Source organism: Triturus cristatus, chromosome 2_2 (genome assembly GCF_964204655.1).
Source record: "Triturus cristatus chromosome 2_2, aTriCri1.1, whole genome shotgun sequence".
Lineage (NCBI taxonomy): Eukaryota > Metazoa > Chordata > Amphibia > Caudata > Salamandridae > Triturus > Triturus cristatus.
This window is the reverse complement of record NC_140582.1, coordinates 72,977,726-72,998,778: the sequence shown is the minus strand read 5'-3', so window position 1 is coordinate 72,998,778 and position 21,053 is coordinate 72,977,726. Positions and strand designations below refer to the sequence as shown.

The window sequence follows — 21,053 nt, the reverse complement described above, 5'->3', positions numbered from 1 at the left end:
ATTTGCAACTGGTTGAACTGCATTAATTCTTCCAAGTGCTGAAGACAAGAAATCTCTCTGCACAGCTGCTTGTTTCGGCCAAAGAGTTGCTCTTCTCCTTTATTTTGCTTCTGGAAATTGTTTCTGATTTATTTTAGGCCATGGTGCTCGAGGAACAAGGGGAAGGGGACTCTTGTAAGACCGATTTCTTCAAACTTTGCATCTGCTACCTTTAGGTTTTATTGGGGTATGTTCTGGACTTGCACAGCTCTCAATCTATCAGTTGTTTTCTAGAGTCCTATGATATTCCACTGTTGGTTTGACGTGAATCTTTCATTGAAATTCATTGACCAAGATGAATATTTTATAGGGAACAACAGAAAATAGCCATATAAAGTAATATTTAGGGTGATCTATTTGTCTGACACCAGATAAGGGTTACTTGAGAGTCCAAGATTGGCTTCTTCCATTAGTAATTTATTTCTCAAGTGCAACTAACCAAGTGTTTTTTGTGACATGGACCCAGCTTTAAAATAATGAGAATGATAACGACAAATTTAGTTAAAACAACACTTGATATTAAGCGTTTTATAACTGTTGCATGTCAGTATTCCTATTTTCAATAAAACTCCATATATAGGCATTCGGGCAACAAAAGGCTAAGTTTGCTTTGTCGGAATCTCAAACCTCTGAAATGCAGGTTGCAGAAAGATCTTTCCAGCAAGTCCTTAACTCCTTGAAATATCCCATGAGCTCAGATTTTCTTTCTGATGTTTTTCCCCGTCTTTTCCTCCTGTTTTTTCCCCCATCTGTCTCAGTCTATCTTTCTCTGCTTTTGTCTCTTTCGCTCTCTTTTCCTCTTCCCACACTCCTTTGCTCTCTCGCTTCTGAGTCACTTGTGATGTCTCTTCTCACTTATTCCCCTTCTTTGTCTTTTTGTCAAAGGAAGGCAATTTCGCACCAGTCATTATTGTCATTGGAGACAAAGAGAACTTTTAAAATATATTATTGTTTAGTTGTCTTAATATTGTGTTACAGAGAATATCACATACATTTCTTCTTACAGGTGCCAGTTACATTCCAGGATGTGGCTGCCTGTTTCTCTGATAAGGAGTGGAAGCTGCTACATGAATGGCAGAAGGAACTTTACAAGAATGTGATGAATGAAATTCACCAGGCTTTGATCTCTCTAGGTAAAGTTAAACAGATAATGTTCCAGAGTTATAAAATCTGCTGAAAATGCAAATATATTGTGCACAAGGCTTCAGTTGCGATATGGACCCTTATTTTGAGTATGGCAGCCTGTGCGTTGATCTGCTAGGGCACTGGAGGGTTGTATTCCTCTGGCCTGGTGGAGGACCAACCACCATACATGGTGATTTCCTGATGGGAGGAGGAGATCTCTGTACCTTCACAAGAGCCTATTTTGCGGTGGGTCTGATAAAGGCCCTGACATTTTGCTGATTGGGTGCCATGCTTAATACATCTGCTCAGCCACGTTTTTTGTTTCCAAAGCGGGGCTTAGTATTGAAAAATAAAGAAGAAGTATCTCTGAGATACTCAAAGCTTCCCCAGTGCATCAGAGCAATTTTTGTGGCCAGGCATTCCCTGGTGTTCTTAAAGAAGACAAAAGTACGCCGGAATATCTGCCCTACGTAGTAGGGTTGATAATCTGAGGTCCTTTGATTCAACAGTACAATGTCCGATGGATCACCAGTCAAAGATATCCTCCAGCAGAGCCTGTGTAGACTCTCCCATTGGAAATGTGGCAGTTCCCCTGACACAAAATTGAGCGAGTAATCTCAAGGTTGGCAAATGGGGCATCTGTTTTTGAGTCTATCCCATCTGCTAAACTCCAAAAAAGGCCCATGATCATTAATAAAAAGTCAGGTTTGTTTGTATGTAAGAACTATACGTTTGAAGCATGTGTGGCTATAGATTACATGCTGTGCACACTTCCTCTATCTAGTGTTGGACTCAGGCTTTGCAAGTTTATGTTAGAATGAGATTCTGTTTAGAGATTACTCATGATACCCCCTTTGAAGCCCAAAATATTACACCTCACGTAGTTTTTTTTCACAATCAAGTTTAGACCGGTTCTCACAGTTCTGCGACTGTTGCTCGTTGAAGAAGCGTTACTTTAGGCGCTGGGAAACTAAAGCATCATTAGCTATGAGACGTCAATGGAATCGATCAGGAATACTTCGCTACATTGACTGTGTAGAAGCTGAAATGCTTGACAAGCCTGGGGCCAGGTCCTGTAAAAATGACTAGTGTGGGTGGAGGGTTGGAGAACACATCATTAAAATGTTGCCTTTTACGTAGCAGTAAATATCGTGGTCAGATCAGTATCATGTCTGTAACCGGAGTGACCAATACAAGGCTGCCTGTTCAGCGTATAACACCTTCAGATTGAAAAAGAAAATTCACTGAAGTGACAGGCACACGACACATTCCATGGTGCATGGTCGGGACTCTACGGAGTCTCACTGTTTGCTGTAGTCACTAAGGACATCAAACGTTTTTCTTTCCATGATTCTGACTTTAGAGACGAACAATCTCCAGGGCCCTTACTAAAACCAGCACCAGCGCCCAGGACTAAGACAACAGGAAAGACATTGAGGACCGAACACAGCACCCTTGGCCTCAAACATACAAGTCATGGTCAAGAGAATCTTCCCACTGGGGTTGACTTCCAAAGGAGCCTAGGCTTCATGGCAAGGAACATCCTTGAGAGTGTCATGCCTTCGCCAAAGAACCACCACCAAAAAAAGCCGTACAGTCGGCATCAGCCACGTTGAACTAAAGTGTCCCATGTTGAAAATTACTCTTAACATCTTTGGCACAGGAAGAATGTGCCTCGAATCCAAGGTGTTGCCAGACGAACCTCAGTGCCAAAGTGGCAACGAACAAATTTCAGCACTCTGGTCCAACAGGAGTGAACAACCTAACTATAGACCAAGATTAAGAAACACATACGGCCTGCCAGATTTATTTTCCACCCATCCCTCACAAACTGGCTTCAGGGTAACACCCCTCATCAGTCAGGCTAGCTTGAATCCAGTGGCAAAGTGAGCAAGGGACCCACGTCTGGGCATACCCTGCCAACTTAGGGCAAACACAAGGAGATGACGGACGGAGCACCAAAATGTTTCTAGACACTCACCCCCAGTCACAGATCTGGGTTGAATCATCATCTTTCTTTAGCTCACTTCGCCACCCCAGTACAGACCCAGCTATATGCAAATCAGCCTTGATCCTGTGCCTCATGGGAACAGTCCAGCCTGAACTGCCATGCCAGGTCTTCCCTGGACCGTAAACAAACATCCTGGACCGGTTTCGGGGTAACATCCCTCATCAGCCAGGCTAGCTTGAATCTAGTGGCAAAGTGGGCTAGGGGCCCACTTCTGGACATACACTACCAACTTAGGGCAAACAATGCAAACACAAGGAGGTGATGGATAGAGCGCTAAAACTTTTCAGACACTCACCCCCAGTCACAGATCTGTGACTGGGGGTGAGTTTCTGAAAAGTTTTAGTGCTCCTTCCATCATCTCCTTGTGTTTGCTTTTTTGTCAGTCAACACCAGACCTATTGGCTTTGCCAATGCCTGTTTAGAAAATATTTTTGACGCATTACCTCTCCTGCCTCGGTGTATGCACTGCTATGTTTGTACTACACATTGCATTATCTGGTCTGTTCTTCTATGTAGTGTGCTTTAAATGGTGCATTATGTTTTATTTATGTTGCCTTCTCTGTTACAATATACTGCTCTTTCTGTGCTTGTTCTGAGAGTGTCCCATCTGTGCTTAGCATCAGCTTGTCACTGATGGTCCATTTAGCAACCCTTCTATTTGCATAACAAGCCTTTTCTCAGAGCAAGATGGATGAGGTCAGTTGTGGTACTCTGATCATGATGACCACCTTTGTCCAGTTGCTGTAAGTCATACTAATTTATTGTGACGCTCAGTTGGCTTTTCACAAACCACACTTGTAGATAGATGATGATTGGCTGTTTATCTCTTATTAACGTCTCTTTGCTTTCAATGCTAGGTCCTGTCATCGCCACCTCTGTATTTTCATTGAGAGCTAAAGAAAAGGATGACCTGTGTTCTGTCAGCAATCCAGACTCCAAGAGAAGGCGCAGTGATCATAATTCCCCAAGTGAGTATCTGATGCAGATTTCTGGGAGTGGTAAGAGTTGCTATGTGATGACGCAATTGTTTGCGCCAAACTAAAGACGTGTATAAATGTCAAGACTTTTCGCATAGACACAGTCTATTTCTCCAGAAATTGAAAGTCTAGGTAGGACTGACCTTTTCCATAATGGATCTTCTTAAATATTCATAAACACTGAATATATCAGCCGAAGCCTGGGGTCCTGGAATACAATTAAAAATGGAGATAAAAGGTATTTCCAAATGCAGCAAAGATAATGCTTAAAGAAAGGTTTTTGCTTTCCATTTTTGTATTTTATGGTTAAATAGTTCTCGAGACATGTCGGCGCTTCCGACGATGGTACTATGAAAATAATTCCGCAATTTACAGCTCCTTTTCTGAGCATTATGAAAGCCATTTTAAGGCCAGCCATTCCTGGGGCATGATCAGAAATGGTAAAATGGCATGTGTTCTTGGGCAGTACGTTTCTTAATAGTGTTGGTCTTTCAGAAATAGAATCTATTGTATTAATGGGAAAAGAAAGCATAGTTCTTAGTGGTTGTTTGTTATTCGCACCACACATCGACTTTCTTTCTCAGCCTTCTGCACAAGGCTCGCCTTCTCCATATACTGGCGACGTATATTCAAATTAACCTTCTGTGTCACTCTTGTAGTCTCTCTCCAGGAAGTCCCTCCACCGCCCATATATTTTTAAAATCCTTATCGGTTAGCACTGAAGTCTCATTAAGTGTTGATCTCTCTTAGGAACTCTCCTCCCACCCTCTGCCCTTGCCCTTTTAGAGGCAAGAAGCGTTACTGGGAAGGTTCTAGAATTCAGCCTCACCTGATCCTTAAACAAGAAATGTGTTTGACAGAGGAAAACAGCATTGCAATTCAATGCATTGAGTACCTTTAGAAGCGTGACTGTTTTGGAGGGGAAATTCAGTCCTCTATCATTCAATAATATGGCTTTAATCAAGGGTATGATTTCTTGTGCTTGTAAGGGATGCACTTCCGGCCCAAGGTGCGGTAGGTAGATGTGACCTAATGCAAGGCTTCCGTGCACCTGTATACACTAAATGGCATACTGACAACAAGCAATGCTGACAGACATATTGCCTCAGTCAGTAAGAGTAACCAACACTGGATGATCTCATTCATGTTGTTCGGGGAGACTCCAGGGTGAACGGCTGTTGTCCCCTATGGCCATTGCCCGAGTATCACTTTCATCTCCCAGAGACTCCACGCTGCTCACAGTGGACACAGCTTCAGTTCACAACTATGAACTGAAGAAGCAGCTCCCTTTGAAACGAATACAATAATCTGTCATAGTGCCAGGAAATCTTCGTTTGTCCACTCTTCCCCCCCAGATTCCTGAAAAGTCTATTTGAGTACCCCAAGAAACCAAAGGCCTTTTACCAGTGACACAACATGTGATTTCCCCAAACCTCTGCCGCTCCAGGAGGTGCCAGTGTGTCATTGCTTCTTTGTATTCTTCTGTGCCTCTCCAACTTCGAGGTCCATGGCACGGGGAGGCCAGGACCGGTCCTCCCCCTTCTCTCTGGTTATATGGAATTCCCAGGAGCTTCATTTTGTTATGTTGTGCAAACTCCGGTTCCACTCTAAATTAAGACCAAAGGGAACTCATCATTTATATAGGTTATTCTTTTCTGGTGGGCCCCAGTCTCATCACATGCCTTCTCAGTCAGATAACCTGTAACAAGTCTTCACATAGTTCCCATTTAGGGTTTCTATTCGTTTTTCGCTTTGTTCCTTTGGTGGCCATTAGGATCTTTTCCTTCTTGCCAAGTGAGCGGAATATCCGTTAATGTCCCTGGGATACTGTGCCTCAGAAAAGTGTTTTAGATCCCACTTTTACGTGCTGACCAGCACCGTATTTTCAAGCTTGGGATCTTTCAGTGGGTAAATAAATCTTTCCTTGATACATTGTTGCATGACACAACCACTATCTCTTCCTAAGTTATAGATGCATCTGTTTTCTCATCTCAAGTGGCTGACGGAATATTTTAGTGGGAACTGAGGTTCCATGACTAGTTGTATAAACAAGTGGGAAGCGATAAAAACGGTAATGCGGGGGAGTGCATGAGTAAAATTTACGGTATTCGATGACAGCTGTCCAGAGAAGTGGGGACATTAGAAGGAGAATAGGCAGAAATGCAAAGACATAAGGCACTGGCCCCACGGTGGGGGTGGAGATTATGAATACTTAGCGTGGGTTGGGGAAACATTGGATCGGCTGGACACGAAAAGAATACTGTCAGAGCTTTCACAGGGAGGGAGACAGGCCAAGTAAGCTGTTGGCATGGCTGTTAAAGTGGGAAGAAAATAAACTTCCCATTATGGCTTCAAGAAGACTGGATGGGGCATTGGCATCGACACAGGTGGGGGTCTTGGGGTGCTTCAGGTGCACTTGGGGAGACTGTATCGGGAGGAACAACACACAGGGTTGGATATGGTGACTGATTACCTGGTACGGGTGGATATTACGGTGGTCCCTCAGAAGCATCGTGAGGGGTTAGAGGCAGAGTTGACGTTTGAGGAACTGCGAGGGGCATTGGGGAAGATGGTGGGAGGGAAGTCGCCTGGAGGAGACAGCTTCCAGGTGGAGGTTTACCAGGCTTTAGCGGCGCAGTTGACAGAACCCTTGTTGAGGTATATGGGGAGGCGATTAGGGTGGGGGAGTTGCCTCCTAAACTCATAAATGGAGTGGTTTGTATGGTACTGAAGCCGGGCGGGATGCCATGTACCCGGTGGCATACAGGCGTCTGACCATGATGAATGCAGACACAAAGGTGTTGTGTAAATTACTTGTGGAACAACTGCGTGGTGTGGTGGGGACACTGGTGCATGAGGATCAATGTGGCTTAATTCTGGGCAGGAGTATGGCCATGAACTTGCGCAGGGTGGTCCATGTGCTGCAATCGGTCGATGATAGCCGTGAGTAATTGGTGCTGGTGTCAGTAGACATTGCTAAAGTGTTTGATATGCTTGGCTGGGAATATCTGCAGCAGGTGTTGGGATGCGTCGGATTCTGTCCGGGTTCGGGTGGCTGGTTGAAGCTCCTTTACAGGGCACCTGAGGCCCAGGTTTGTAGCGGTGGGCTGGTGTTGGAGGGTTGGGTGGTGGACAGGTGTATGTGCCAGGGTTGTCCCTTCTCCCCACTGCTGTTTGCACTGGCCTTAAAACCGTGAGGGGCGAGGCTCTACAGTGACCTGCAAGATTTCAGTATAAAAATAAGTATAACGGTATAAAGATAAAGATAGCGTACATCTGATATCGCCTCATGCGGATGATGTGTTATTTTATTTGCAGACGCCGATGAACTCGGTACCGTTGTTGCTGAACAAATGAGATGAATTTGTGGCTGCGACTGGTCTTAAGGTCAATAGGAATAAGGCACTCCTAGCCCGTTGGGGGCGCTATGTAATAGACTGGGTCCTAAACTGCCTTTATCGGGGTTACGGTGAGGAAAGGAGGCCTTTAGATATCTAGGGATTATGGTGGTGCATGGTGAGGAGGGGCTGAGGTGACACAACACAGACCGGGTGCTAGGGGAAGTGAAGAAATTGGTTGCCTTTTGGAACATGCTGACGCTCTGGGTGTCGGGTCGTATCTCTGTCCCAAAGATGGTTTCCGTCTCCTGATGCTTGTATATTGTGTAGAACTTGCTTCATACAATTGCCCATAGTACGTTCAAGGCACTGGAGAGTATGTTGACCTGGCTTGTGTGTGCTTGGAAGAGGAGCTGACTGGCAATGTCCACAGTTAAACTGGATCAGGAGAAGGGGACATGGTCTTCCCTGACCTCAATTTGTATTATTATGCGTCTGAGATGTAGCACGCTGCACAGTGGGTTACAGAGGAGGACAACTGGGAGAAAAGGCTATTGAGGGGAACGTGTGGAACTGCGCCCTTGATGGAGTTGTTGATGGGAGCGAGAGTACATGGGGCATTTTCCTCACTTGGTGCAGCGGAATACAGTGATCAGGGAGAGAGTGATTGGCAAGGTCCTGAAGAGGCTGCCATTTACGAGTGAGCTGAGCATATGGTCATTGGTGCTCTTTAAACGTATTAGCGGGACAATGTCCATAATTCGCTGGCAGGAAGGGGGCTGTGAGATACTGGGGGACATATACCCAGAAGATCAGTTTGTTACGTTTGAGGATGCATGCGTTAAGTTTGTGGCAGGGGCAGAACAGTTTTAAAAAATATGCTAACATTGCCAGTATGACTCAGGAGATTTGGACGGGGTTCCAGCGTCCCCCGATGGTAAGAAACGTGGCAGCTGCTGTCGACAGTGGACGATACTTGGCGGCTGGTGTCTGTGTTAAATGTGGCGCATATGAGGGATAAGGGCAGGGGGACATGTAACACTTGGCAGGCTTGAGTGGACAACCTGGAGGAACCCGTAACGGACGAGGTTTCCTCTGAGACATGTGCACTTGTTCGTTGGGTGTCCTGTAATGCCCTGTTTAAATTAATTGACTTTTGTTATGTGCATCGCACCCATCTGATAACAATTAAGCTGAGTAGAATGCATGCTAATAGGTTTGCAGACCGGCTGAGATGCGGGACGGCGGGCGCCTCCTTCTGGCACATGGCCTGGATGTGTCCCACTGTGTGCACATATTAGGCAAGGGTGACGGCAAAACTGGGCAGGGTGACTGGCATCGCATTGGAAGAAACCCCTGGACAGTATCTTCTGGGTGTGGTTAAGAAGCTCTGTGGGGTGGTGGTGCGCTGGAAATATTTGTTGCTGGCTCTGGTTGTTGCCAAGAGGCGGGTAGCAATGGGATGACTGGGACAGTTTACCCCTTCGGTATCTCAGTGGAGCAGGGATATGGTAGAATTGGTCTTGGCAGAGGAGACACATATTCAGTTGGCCAGGGTGGGCAATAGGGTGGGAGAGGATTTGGAGATTTGGGCGGTGTTATTGTAAGGATTCCAAGAGATGGAGGAGGGAAGACAGCTGAGTCCGGCATGACGGGGGGCAGGCATGGAGGGTGAACACACAGGACGCAAGCAGGTAGAGGTAGAGGAAGGAGGGGGTGCTGAAGCACAGGGGTCAGCTAAATAGAAGGGATAAAGTGGTCCGCGGCTATGGGAGGTGGAGATCCTGAGGAGCTTCCTGGTGGAGCCAAGTACTGGGGACATTTATTGCAAATATGTGATTACTGCTGGAAGGGGAGGAGATGGCATGGCTAATTTGTGAAGTGGGAAGTTTTGACAACAATGTCTGCTATGATTGTAATAATGTTGATCGTGATGCCGTAGTATTGTTTCTTGCATCAATGAAAACAATAAAAAAAAATTAAAAAGAGAAACATTTATTTTAGAATTAAGTTAATAGTGCTGTAGCATTTTTTTCTTAAGTTCTACATTTAATATAAATATATACAATGAATTAACAGTTAACATAAAAGTATTTTTGCAAACTTTATAGGGAAAAATAAAAAAGTTTACTAAACTTGGAAAAAGGTTGTTAGCGCACTAGTTATTCATTAGAAATCTGTGGTGATGCTTCAGTTGACAAGTTGAAAGTTAACTGACAGACTGCTGTTGGTGTTGGAAGTACATGTTTTACTGAGCAAACCAGATTTATTTTCTATATATAATATATATATATATATTACTTATATATCAATATATAGCATCAGTCACTAACACTGCTGTAAATCCCTGCTTGGTAACACAAATCGTTTTAAAGGACAATGCGTTTGTAATTCCCGCAGAGTAATGATTGACACTCTGGAGAACATTTGGAAGAGGGAAGATAAAATCAGAGAGAAAACATATGAAGTTTTCCTGTGGTAATGTCTTGCGCCAAAATGCAACATTTGTAAATTCGGAATCAATCAATTGTTTTTATCTATTTTATTTATTTCACATTTTTCTATAGCGCAACTCAGCCTAAAATAGGTGTCAGTGCGCTTTACGTAAGGAGCAAGTGGTAGCGATCTGGACCTCCAACATGCTGGTGACCAGGATCTCTTTACAATATCAAGAGAAACAAAACAGTAAGCTAGAACTTGCATTCATTTCAGCATTATACAAATAAAAATAACACTCCGTAGGAATAGGTTTTGAGTTAGAGCGAAGAGAGAGAAATGAAGGCTGCTGGTGATGGAATGCTCCACTGTCACTAATACAAGAGTTATTTTATTTTACTATAGTAAATTCCAGATGCTTGTGAGAGTGACTTTTTACAACCTGGGCTTGAGTAGGGGCTCTTTGTGAACAGTGAGATGTCTCTGGAGATGTTCAGCCCCTGTTTTGCAAATATAGTAATGCCATTGAATGCATTTGTTTACAAAATGGGATATGTAAAATGCTACTGTTGTGTGTTTTGTGAAACTTTACTGGACTGCAGATCAAGTATGGAAACCAATTGCTTTAAAGTATATTGAATGAAATGACCCAGCATGGAAAACCAAACGAAATGCTTATTATCTTTAATATATGTATTCTAATGCAGTGTTGCATTTATGTCATGTTTGCAGACTGTCAAATTACCAGTCCTGACGCTTTAGTCAGGGTTAATATAAGAGAAGAGCCAGAGATCTGGGATCCACAGGAACCGGAGGGAAGAACAGACATTGAGGAAGTGGCCTCCTGTAAGTACAAGTGTGTAGCTGGGAGAGCATTCTCACAACACTTCCAGATTCTTCAGAAAACATTGTATAGCTGAAGCCTTTTCAGCACATTGCTCAATGCATGCTATGGCAGCATCATTGGCTTTGGTGCAGATCAGTAGAGCTAGGCATTGTCTCTTGCCCTCCTTGTTCCCCCTTCCCTACAGCTCTGGACCAAGAATGGTTTTATACTTTTATTAGCCAACTATGACCTTTAATACTACCTGATTCTTTAAGCTCCAGTCTTAGACATAGATTCCTCCTAGTCTTGGTCGCCTCTTGGTCACCAGTCTTTGCATGGGTGAATCCTCTTCCTACCAGGATTCATGTTCACTTGTGTTGGGCAGCCAAATTCAGTGAAACCTAGGGAATGCTGGATACACACATGTATGAATAAATGCCTTTCCAGTCCCCTTATTTGGTGTGAATATGCACCAGAGTAGTTCTTTGAATAGGTTGTTGTGGAATGTGGAGCTGCTCTCTCCTGGAGGGCCACTGTAGCAATGCACAACCTGGAGGACTAGCCTGTAGGCACAGGTTGGCAGACACTGCATTGAATTCCTTTTATGCCATCTTACTTCAGAAAGAATGGGCAACATTTAGCACATATAGCAGAAACATGTAACCCCTACTGGCTGGCTGGCTAGGCTTTACTAACATTGGTGGCCTAAACTGCACTTGTACAGTCCCTTTAGCACCCTACCCTGTTCCTGACATCCCTTCTGCACTTTTACTGCAGATGGACCCCAAGTCATGCAGAGTGTAAATTCGCAAGTGGTTAACACTTTTTTTGCAGAGGGCATTTGAGAGACAGAAGAACACTGTGTGGGCGGAGTCGCACCAGACTGGCAACTTAATTGCAGTGGGACAATTGACACTGACATTTTCATTGGCGCTGGCATGTGTGCTAGTCATGCAGAGCTACAGCCGCTTCTGACCAACCAGTTTCTTAAATCACCCAAACCCAGAAGAAGATTACCCTTACAACAATGGTCTTCAAACGTTTCGATGCCACACTCTTCCCCCATCCCCCACATCTCTTCCCTTTATAAAATATTTTCACTGTAGGTCCCGTCCCCACCCCCAAACGGAGCAACTGATTTTTTCACAATTGTTCAATTAAATGCTGCAAGCAAGCTTAAGAATTTGAGTGCGGCCTGAGGTCCCATCCACTCACAAATATAGACAACATTGATCTGTAATGATGTTTTTTAATTTAACACGATAAAATATTAAGTGAAAAACACAGCAAGGAAGCCACACAATTCAAGTGCGATCTACAGAGTATAGGGGCATTTTAACAATCTGACCAAATGCAGTATTCTATCCAGTGGTCTAAGTGCACGAAGAAAAATTTGGGAACTGTGATCCTGACTACAATGGCTAGAAAGACCAAAATATGTTACCAATTTCTTGTCCTTTCACCTACAGGTAACTGCATATAAAATATAATACATAAACCTTATATGATAAATAAATGCAACTTCAGATTATATGCAGAAAATGCATTTTCCTGATAGTAAAGCCCGTTTGGTGAATGCGATTGCTTCAGATGACTATGGAAGTAACTGGACAGTCACTGATTTGAATCCTGGTTGGTGCACTGGGGAATAGTGACGTGTATTTATAGTGTTAGGAGGTCCAAGCCTATGACGAAAAGCACTGTGAATATGCAAGTCATTAGATTAAGCGTGTATTAAACAAATTGCAAATTCAATCAATTAAATCCTTCACTGGCTCCCAAACAGCCTTCAGAATTACCCATTAACCAGGTGCATATATTAACATTTCTTTCAGGTAGCAAGTGCCATAGAGAGAAGGTTCTTCAAGACCGCCTTCTTTATCTGCCTCTCACTTCACAGTGGAGAAGATCATTTTTCTCCTCTTTCAACCTTCCTCAACGCACCCATTCAGGAACGGATGTTTTTTTTTTACTAAAAAGTATGGGAACTGTTTTACTCAAATCTAAAAAGCGTAGGAAATCCTTCCCCTGTCCACTTCAACCTCTGATTCTATCTTACATTTTCCTTACAATACATGCAAAGTGAAACTGTAAATGTATTGTAAGCAAATGAGACAAAGAAAAACAGCAACGGCATCAAAGGCATTTAAAAAAATGATATTATTTCTTTTCTTTTCTTTAGAGACACTATGAACCCAAGCTGGCATCACTGCAAGTGTGACACTTTCAGACAGTCCTAATTTGTTTTTTCAGCCAAAAGCACTTTATATGCAGGAATTTTTGAGCCCTTGTTTACAGTGTTAAATGTGAAACTACAAATCCCACAATGTGATGAGCTGTTCGCCAAAATAAACAGACTGGCCGCAGGCGTTGGACAAGACTTGGAGACACTTGGAAGCTCTGAATATAAATAACAATTCAAGCATCGTAGTTCTGTTCAGTTATCCCCTTTAAAAGTGCATTCTAACACATGATTGCCAACATTCTATTGGCAGACCTAAAAGTGCTTCCAGCATGAATGAGACTGGGATATTGGAGACCTCCTTTAATACCCACTCCCAGTCATGACATGACTAATCAAAGACGCAACTGATGGCTCACACTAGAGATTGGTTCACAGCGACTCTGTTTTCTTTCAGTAAAATCACAGCACTATTTTCAGAATGATATTTGTCTATGTCTCCAAAGGTCATACTTACTGATCCTTTAAAACCCCACCTTGACACCTCTTTATACTGCCTAAGGAGCTCGCCCTCAGTTTGAGGATCCCTGCCCTACAGTGATGCCAGATGGTTCCTCTATGATCTTTTGAGTTTGTGATCTGATTCATTTTAAGCATCCTGTGAGAAATGACTTCCCTCTCTCTGTCTCTCTCTTGCAGCTAGAGAAAACACACAAAGCTTGGTTTTCCCAGAAGTATGACAACTGTTTGCTTAGCAACATACCAGATGATGCACACAAACGTATATACATTTTTACATTTTTACTTAACACCAACAATGGAAAATCTCTCAGTCAATTGCACCACACATAAATTAACAGGCATTGGCATAGCCAATAGGTCTCGCCTTTGGGACCTTATAAGTGTTTAGCTATGTAACAGTTGCATAACTAAATACTTATAAGGTCCCAAAAGCGAGACCTATTGGCTATACAAAGCGGCCGCGAAAGTGAAAGTGATCGCGATCACGATCAAACATCAAAGCGGCCTTGCGGCCGCGAAAGTGAAAGTAATAGCGGTAAAGCGCGGCGCTCGCGCACATGCACTGTAGCTCTAGGCTGGCCTGGTAGCACTTTTTGGAGCCCTCTCAATAAGTCTCGCCAGACCAGCGCATGCGCTGGGTCAGGCGAGACCTAAAAATGATGTCATTATTATCAAAGGTACCCACGAGTAGATAATAGATATCTTATTTAATAAGCAATCCTACACAATAGAGGCATCCCAAACGGTATCTGGAACCAAGGGAAGTACTAAAGAGATACACAACATGAGTTCCAATTAAGAAAATGTAGGAATATTACTAGAGAAAAGTTCACCCATGAACGAGAGCCAAATGGCTTAAACAATCCAGAAATCAACAAGACAAGGGACCCACTTATTAGTTTCAGCGAAGCATGTTATATTTACATTACTCATCAACAAAGTAGACGAAACATAAACTTTTTGTGAAAAAGTACTCACATGATCACACAGTGAGTACAGGTTATACAATACACAGTATGTAAAACAAGAAAGCGACAATGGAATATATAGTTAGAGATTTCAAAAAATACAATAATTTGATTTTCAAGGGTATAACTCCATTCCAATTGTCAGAAGTGTCAACAGCGTTTCGACCCATGGTAATAAATGAGTCCTCATCAGGACAGGGGAAATTAAATGAGCAATTTAATTGAATTGAAAACCTGTAGGAAAGGCCTTTATACTTAAAGACTGGGAGAAGGCTTTTCCTTGTCTAAAGCAGTCCTCCGAACGATGATGGATTCAACCCAGATCTGTGACTGGGGGTGAATGTCTGAAAGGTTTCAGCGCTCCGTCCATTATCTCCTTGTGTTTGCTTTGTTCCCCCTAAGTTGGCAGGGTATGCCCAGACGTGGGTCCCTTGCTCCCCTTGCCACTGGATTCAAGCTAGCCTGGCTGATGAAGGGTGTTACCCAGAAACCGGTCCTAGGATGTTTGTTTCCGGTTTAGGGAAGACCTGGCTTGGCAGTTCTGGCTGGACTGTTCCCATTAGGCACAGGGTCAAGACTGATTTGCATTTCTCTGGGTCTGAACTGAGGTGGCGAAGTGAGCTAAAGAACGATGATGGATTCAACCCAGATCTGTGACTGGGGGTGAATATCTGAAAAGTTTCACTGCTCCGTCCATCATCTCCTTGTGTTTGCTGAGACTGATGCGGACACTTTTGAATAGCTGATTTTCACAGCCATGAGGACGTTACGTTCAAAACCAACCTGTGATAGGCCCAAGTTATACAGTTTCCAATGCAATGGGCACAAACACCTACTTCTCTGTGTTGCTGATTTAGCATACTTGTGTTTTCATCTTGACAGTCCCTAAAGCAAGAATAAACAACCGTGGCTGATTAGGTTTCCAAATTATGATCTCATGCTCATTTAACATGAGGTAATCTGCAGCACCAAATTTGAGTGAGTCATTGCTAGCACGTGACCTGAAGAGAACTGATGCTGCCAGTGCTGCCAAGGGACACAGAGCCGGCACTGTTGATGTTGAGGCACTGGAGGGAGAGGGTGCATGCAGGATTGGCACTTGGACTGGGTCTTCAGTGGTAGGGGACTATGGCCCGGTGCTAAGAGCTATTCCTGCTGGGGGCAGGATTACTCCCAGTGCAGTATCTGCCTCTGTTGCTGCAATGCCTCTGCCAAGCGTCTTTGATTATCCTGGAGGTGGCAATTCACTCAGCACGTGAGTGAAGTTCCACTGCTGGTGTCAGTAAATTTGCAATAAAGTCACCCAAGGTGGTTTGCCTGCAAACGTCATATTGCCACACTGTAATGCTGGAAATCTTGCACATATGCAGGCTGCATGTTTGACATTCCTTCTTCTTTCGTGTAAGTCCCTTTGAAAACGTAATGTGCCTGACATGTATGTGTAATACTCATGCATTCTCTGCCTAGATGGTTATCCTGCCATCCACCCTGATGTTTTACTTCAAATGCAACAAGAGGAAGAGATGGATTCTAGAGATTGGTCTGGCTCTGAAAGTTCAGACGTCCTCATTTGTCCTACAAAAGGTGAGTGCACATGTTCTAAATTCATAGTTAAATGAGTGCAAGTTGAAAACATAGCCGTATTACAAGTTCCATAGGATATAATGGAATTGTGATGTAGCGGAACAGATATCCGTCACGTTTGTGGCAGAGTATTCCCATCCTCCAAGATCGTAATACGGCCCTAAACGACTGGAAGACATTTTGAGTTAATCCTTTGATGACGGTGAATGGTTGTTGAATTATTATTTCAAACAAATCAGATCTTACCAAAGCATGAAAGTTGAAAAGGGTGACCTGGAAATTCTGAAAATAGTCCATTTCATAAATGCTTCAATACGAGAATGATACATGGGTAGCAAATAAATCAGTGAACCATATTTATAACGAGGTACCATGTTTCTTGGGGTATTCAGTATATTATCACAAATATGAGGTCGATCAACAGCTCCTAATGCCATTGTAACTGTAATAGCAGTACTTTTTGGTGCTTCCTAAAACCTAATAGAAGCAAATAATACTAAACACAATTTAAATTGTAGAAACTGTATATTACTCTCACTTAAGTGTAAGTAAATTCTCCCTAGCATCTGTCTGCAGCTGCCCCTGAGTGAGTCTGAGCTCACAGCCACACCAAGCTGCTAGTGGTTCTGTGTGGGTTTGGAAAAATCCCTTCATTTAACCAGCAGGTACAGGAGGCCTGGGACCTCTCAGAAGCTAGAGGACCTGCTTATTTTCTGGTGTTTTTGTAGGTTAATTTATGAATCGTCCGGAGTCCTTCCAAACTTACCGGTTTCAGAGAGGGCTATGGGGGCAAGAGTTTCCAAGTTGCTAGCCCACTTACTGAGTGTGATCCTAGCAAGAAGACATTTCATGTTTAGGTTTGACTAAAGACCTGGCTACGGCTGTAGCTAGACTGATTGAGGGTTTGGTGAGTCAACAGTTGGTAATAAATGTTGTAGAAGACGGTCTGGTAGATGGGGAAGCTGGTTGAGTACTTTGGCGTGATGATGTGTTGTGGGAGATTGAGAGCTGTGGAACACTTACATATAGCAGACTCTGGCATGTGTGTGCGAGGCCAAACAACATATAAACGTTACCTATGTTGAGAAGCTGAGTAATTGGAAGGAGCAGAAGTATTGCGACTATTTGGGTGGGTAAGAAACTTTAGCCAGGAACTGAGCAGAAAAGGATATCCATGATGGATGTGCCGGATGAGAGATTGCTAGGAACGGTTCAAAGAGGAGGAGTTGGGTAGCAGAATTAGGGTCAAAGATCCAGTATTGTAATATATGGTCCAATAGTTTTTCTGAAGATGGAATTTGTTTGGAATGTCTAAGCCCTTTAGCGACTAACTGCTGTTGTATGGCATGATGTTTACCATTCATCCCTAAGAAATCACAACTCATTTTGCCTACCTGTTTCTGCAACGACCATTGACAATCAGGCCCAAAAAATAGTACAGTTATGCTTTAAAAATAATATTAAGCGCGTAATGCAAATTGTACACATGATGATCCTATGTCAGAAAGATATAACTAAATATACATTATGTCAAATAGAATTTCAAAATCCCAATGCCGATGTCAGCTGGAGAAAGGAGGACATGTCAAAATCATTTTTAATGGCGCAGCCTGGTTCAAAAGGGAAACGCAGCACTATGCCCAGTTCAGGTAACTTTCAACAGATTCAAACTAGTTAAATTGAAGAGATTGTAATTCTGTTTTGCTGATTACATTTAGTGGTAGAGTGCGAAATCTATGTTTTTAACTTCCTGTAAGCATAGTGGGATGCAGCTGATGATGGACTACATCCAGGCGATCCCTCCTTCCAGTCGGTCACTCCTTCCAGACTTTCACATTGACTGTCCCCGGCTCTACCAGCAGATACAGTACAACATCAAAATGTTGTTAATCTGCATTTGTCCATGACACATGAGGGACTGTAGACCCTCTCTCTCCCACAGGGATTCATGTGAACAATGGGACTAAAACAATTATTTTTCTGCATCAACCCATCTGGGTGCAGTGGGGCTCTTTGTCCATGGGCATGGAAACATGGAATTAGTTTATAAACTGGGCTGGAGCTGGTATGCCTGGCGCATTGCTTGGGGCATACCAGTTAGCCCCTGTGTACTCTATTGAACAAGTCATGTCCTCATCAGCTTTTTTCTGAGGTCCGCTAGATTCATAAATGTTTGCAGGCCCTGCTAGAGACATGTGGTTGTCCTTTATGCAATTTTACAGCCATCAATACCCCTTAAAACTATACATGGGTATATTAAGCTATTTATTTAATTGTTTGTTTATTTATTTTTCAACACTAGTAATTCATTACAGATTCAGATTCATTTATATTATTATGAAACGTTGTGGTGTGAAACAGAGAGAAAATGTATACAACATAAATAAGAGTACACGATTTCACTCCATGAAGAGTCTGCTATGCCTACAAACAACCTCCTATGTTTTTTGTGTAATTATAACTACATTGATATTTTCCTTTATTGACAGGGAATGAGGTAATTTCCTTCATCATAAAAGATGAGCAACAGGCATATTCCTTAGCCCATCGAAATGTTGAAAATAGAGAAGTTATTAATATTTCTCCAGGTGAGTAACTTGTTCTTACCTGCTTCTAATTATAGGCTCGACAACATCTACTTTAATAATAATAATAATAAAGCCATTTCTAAAGCGCCTGACTGCACTAAAAATAGTGTGTCCCCGCGCTGGATTGATGCTATATCACAAGAGGCAGCCAGTTTGAGAGAACGAGGAAGAGGTCAGGGGGAAAGTTTAGTTGCTAAATTGTACTACACACAAACAATGTTTCCATTTCTACTGTCCAGCACTCCCGAAAATGATTCCAAGGCTCCGGTAATGTTATGGAATCACATTGACTTCCAGAAATGACCTCCGCTTGGGTGCCATGTTCTTCCTTTAACACTCGCCATACTGCAGCGATTCTGCATTATTCAGTGATTAAAAAAGAATTGTCTGATTCTGCTTGTTAGTTCTGGTCAGTACAATGAAAAACTTGGTCCCAGTACATGCCAAATCGCACCAAAATACAATATATACACAATTCAAACAATCAAATTCAAGACAACCACGTTATGTATTTAGTTAACAGTGTTATTTAATCACACTGAACCATGCTATACAAATACAGGCAATTATTAGACATAAATAGTGAGTGCCCAGAGGGGAGAAAGGGGATAAGGTAAAGTGATTTATGTGGAGTTAGAGGGTGTGCATAAGGGGTCAGAATATTGTGCCAAATACATATTCAGAAATTGTTTCCAAACAAGGTCTATCATTCAGCCTGTTGATTAAACATATTGTCCATTTTTATACATATATACACATAGCCATGTACCCAAAGGGGGTTACCACAGCGAAACAATCACTGTTGGTTAGACTGGCAATCAACAAAGTGTCGACGTTTTGGCCCCTGAAAACACGGAGATTCCTGACTTTCTTACAACGGGGTCTTCTTCAGGACGATGGTGAGAGTGGGGGAGGGCACCATGAACAGCCCTAGAGACAGGGCAATTGAAATAATGGGCGCGTAGGCTCCAAAGGGTTGGATGAGCGAAAAACAAGCACTCATGGAGAGGATACACGGTAATTATCCCTCTCTAGTCCCCGTGTAGATCACAACCAGCAGTCTTGGTTTGATCACTTAAATTAAACAATCTGGTTAATTATAGCTCCATTGACGACCTGGACTGCGCTCGTTAGATGCAGAGTCCCAAGAAACGGGGATGCCGTGATTCCATCTGGCAGTCAAAGCGGTGCTGTTTCGCTACTCGCTCCGAAACTCCCTGCGTGTGGATGGGGAAATGTCAGTTCTTGTCAGCTGCAACCTGATTTCGCTGTCCCCTTATCCCTATTTTCACTGCACGGTGTTTAATTATGTATCAGTTTCACTGTATTAGATGTTATGCCAACTCACTGGAAGGTATTTCCTCAGCTTCTTCACACAAATCTCAGCCCAACCCCCCCCCCCCCCTTGCCCCCGTACCCCCCTCGCCCCCCCCCCCCCCCCTAAGATCTTTTTCTACCTAGCGGTGAGCCTAGCATTACTTGCCTGTATTGGTGAGAAAGGCATTGTAAATTTTGTTGACGCAAGAAGGCAAAAACGCTGAGCAGTTCGACACCAAAACCCAAATTTTAATTAGATCACAGTTAGAAGCTCCGTTTATCCATTGTTGTGGTGAAAAGCTGCCCAGTGATTAAAAAAAATATCCATAAAGAAAATATTACGCTTTTTAGACACCTGCAGAGGCTTTCTAGGTATAAATATGAATCTGAGCTGCCAGGAGCCAAACATTTTCTGCTCCTGCAGCACTCGGGACCCTGGTTTTGAAACCTTTGCGCTGTTAATGTGTGTCAGAGGTGGAGGGCAGGCTGGGCACAACCATCCATAGGAAGCGCCAGTGTGATTCCCAAAGTGGTGATGATACCATTGATTATAGAACAACGACTGCATTTGTCACAGGATCCATAAACTGAACATATTTTTTATTTCCGGATATACTGAAAGTGAAATATTATTATACTATACCCTTAGTCCTGCATAATGTGCCAGGTTCTTGTAAGTACTGCATAATTGATATGGATGTGACCAGATCCATGGCTACACCACTGACCTCTGAACCCAGAGAAAGTGATCGGCACAGTGCTGACCCTGCATGCATGGATGCTGGATACAGACAAGGTTTACGTCATCGCCGTGCTTCTGTGCCCATGGGGCATAATCTGAACAAAGCATGTTTTCACAAAGTCCAAGACATATTTTGACAAAACCTTGTTCTAGGGACATTTTGGTACTAATACCAAATGCTAACCATAATAATGGAAATAAATACAAAAAGTCTTTGGAGGAAATCTTTGTTGAAGGGGTGTTAATGTTCAGATCTACAAATAATACAAACTTCATAACAAGCGGGAATGCACAATTTACGTTTCATCATCAGACTTTTAATTTCACCTCAAAAGTCTCTAATTACAAGAGGTAAGAACAGTCTTTCAGTAAACTAACATTTGAGACATAATTCAGTT

General features: G+C 43.0%; 1 protein-coding gene across 3 annotated transcripts in view; it reads left to right on the top strand.

Moving 5' to 3' along the window:
• Positions 1-21,053, top strand: part of LOC146861874 (uncharacterized) — a 105,577-nt gene that overhangs the window by 65,141 nt on the left and 19,383 nt on the right. For 2 of the 3 annotated variants that reach the window (XM_085641042.1, XM_085641041.1), the window contains exons 2-7: positions 1,046-1,172; positions 4,033-4,143; positions 10,659-10,772; positions 15,892-16,008; positions 17,547-17,657; positions 18,498-18,596. In XM_085641042.1, the coding sequence (XP_085497168.1) occupies positions 1,046-1,172; positions 4,033-4,143; positions 10,659-10,772; positions 15,892-16,008; positions 17,547-17,657; positions 18,498-18,596 (679 nt within the window). The remainder of the gene's footprint in view (positions 1-1,045; positions 1,173-4,032; positions 4,144-10,658; positions 10,773-15,891; positions 16,009-17,546; positions 17,658-18,497; positions 18,597-21,053) is intronic. The other variant, XM_085641043.1, reaches the window with a different exon arrangement.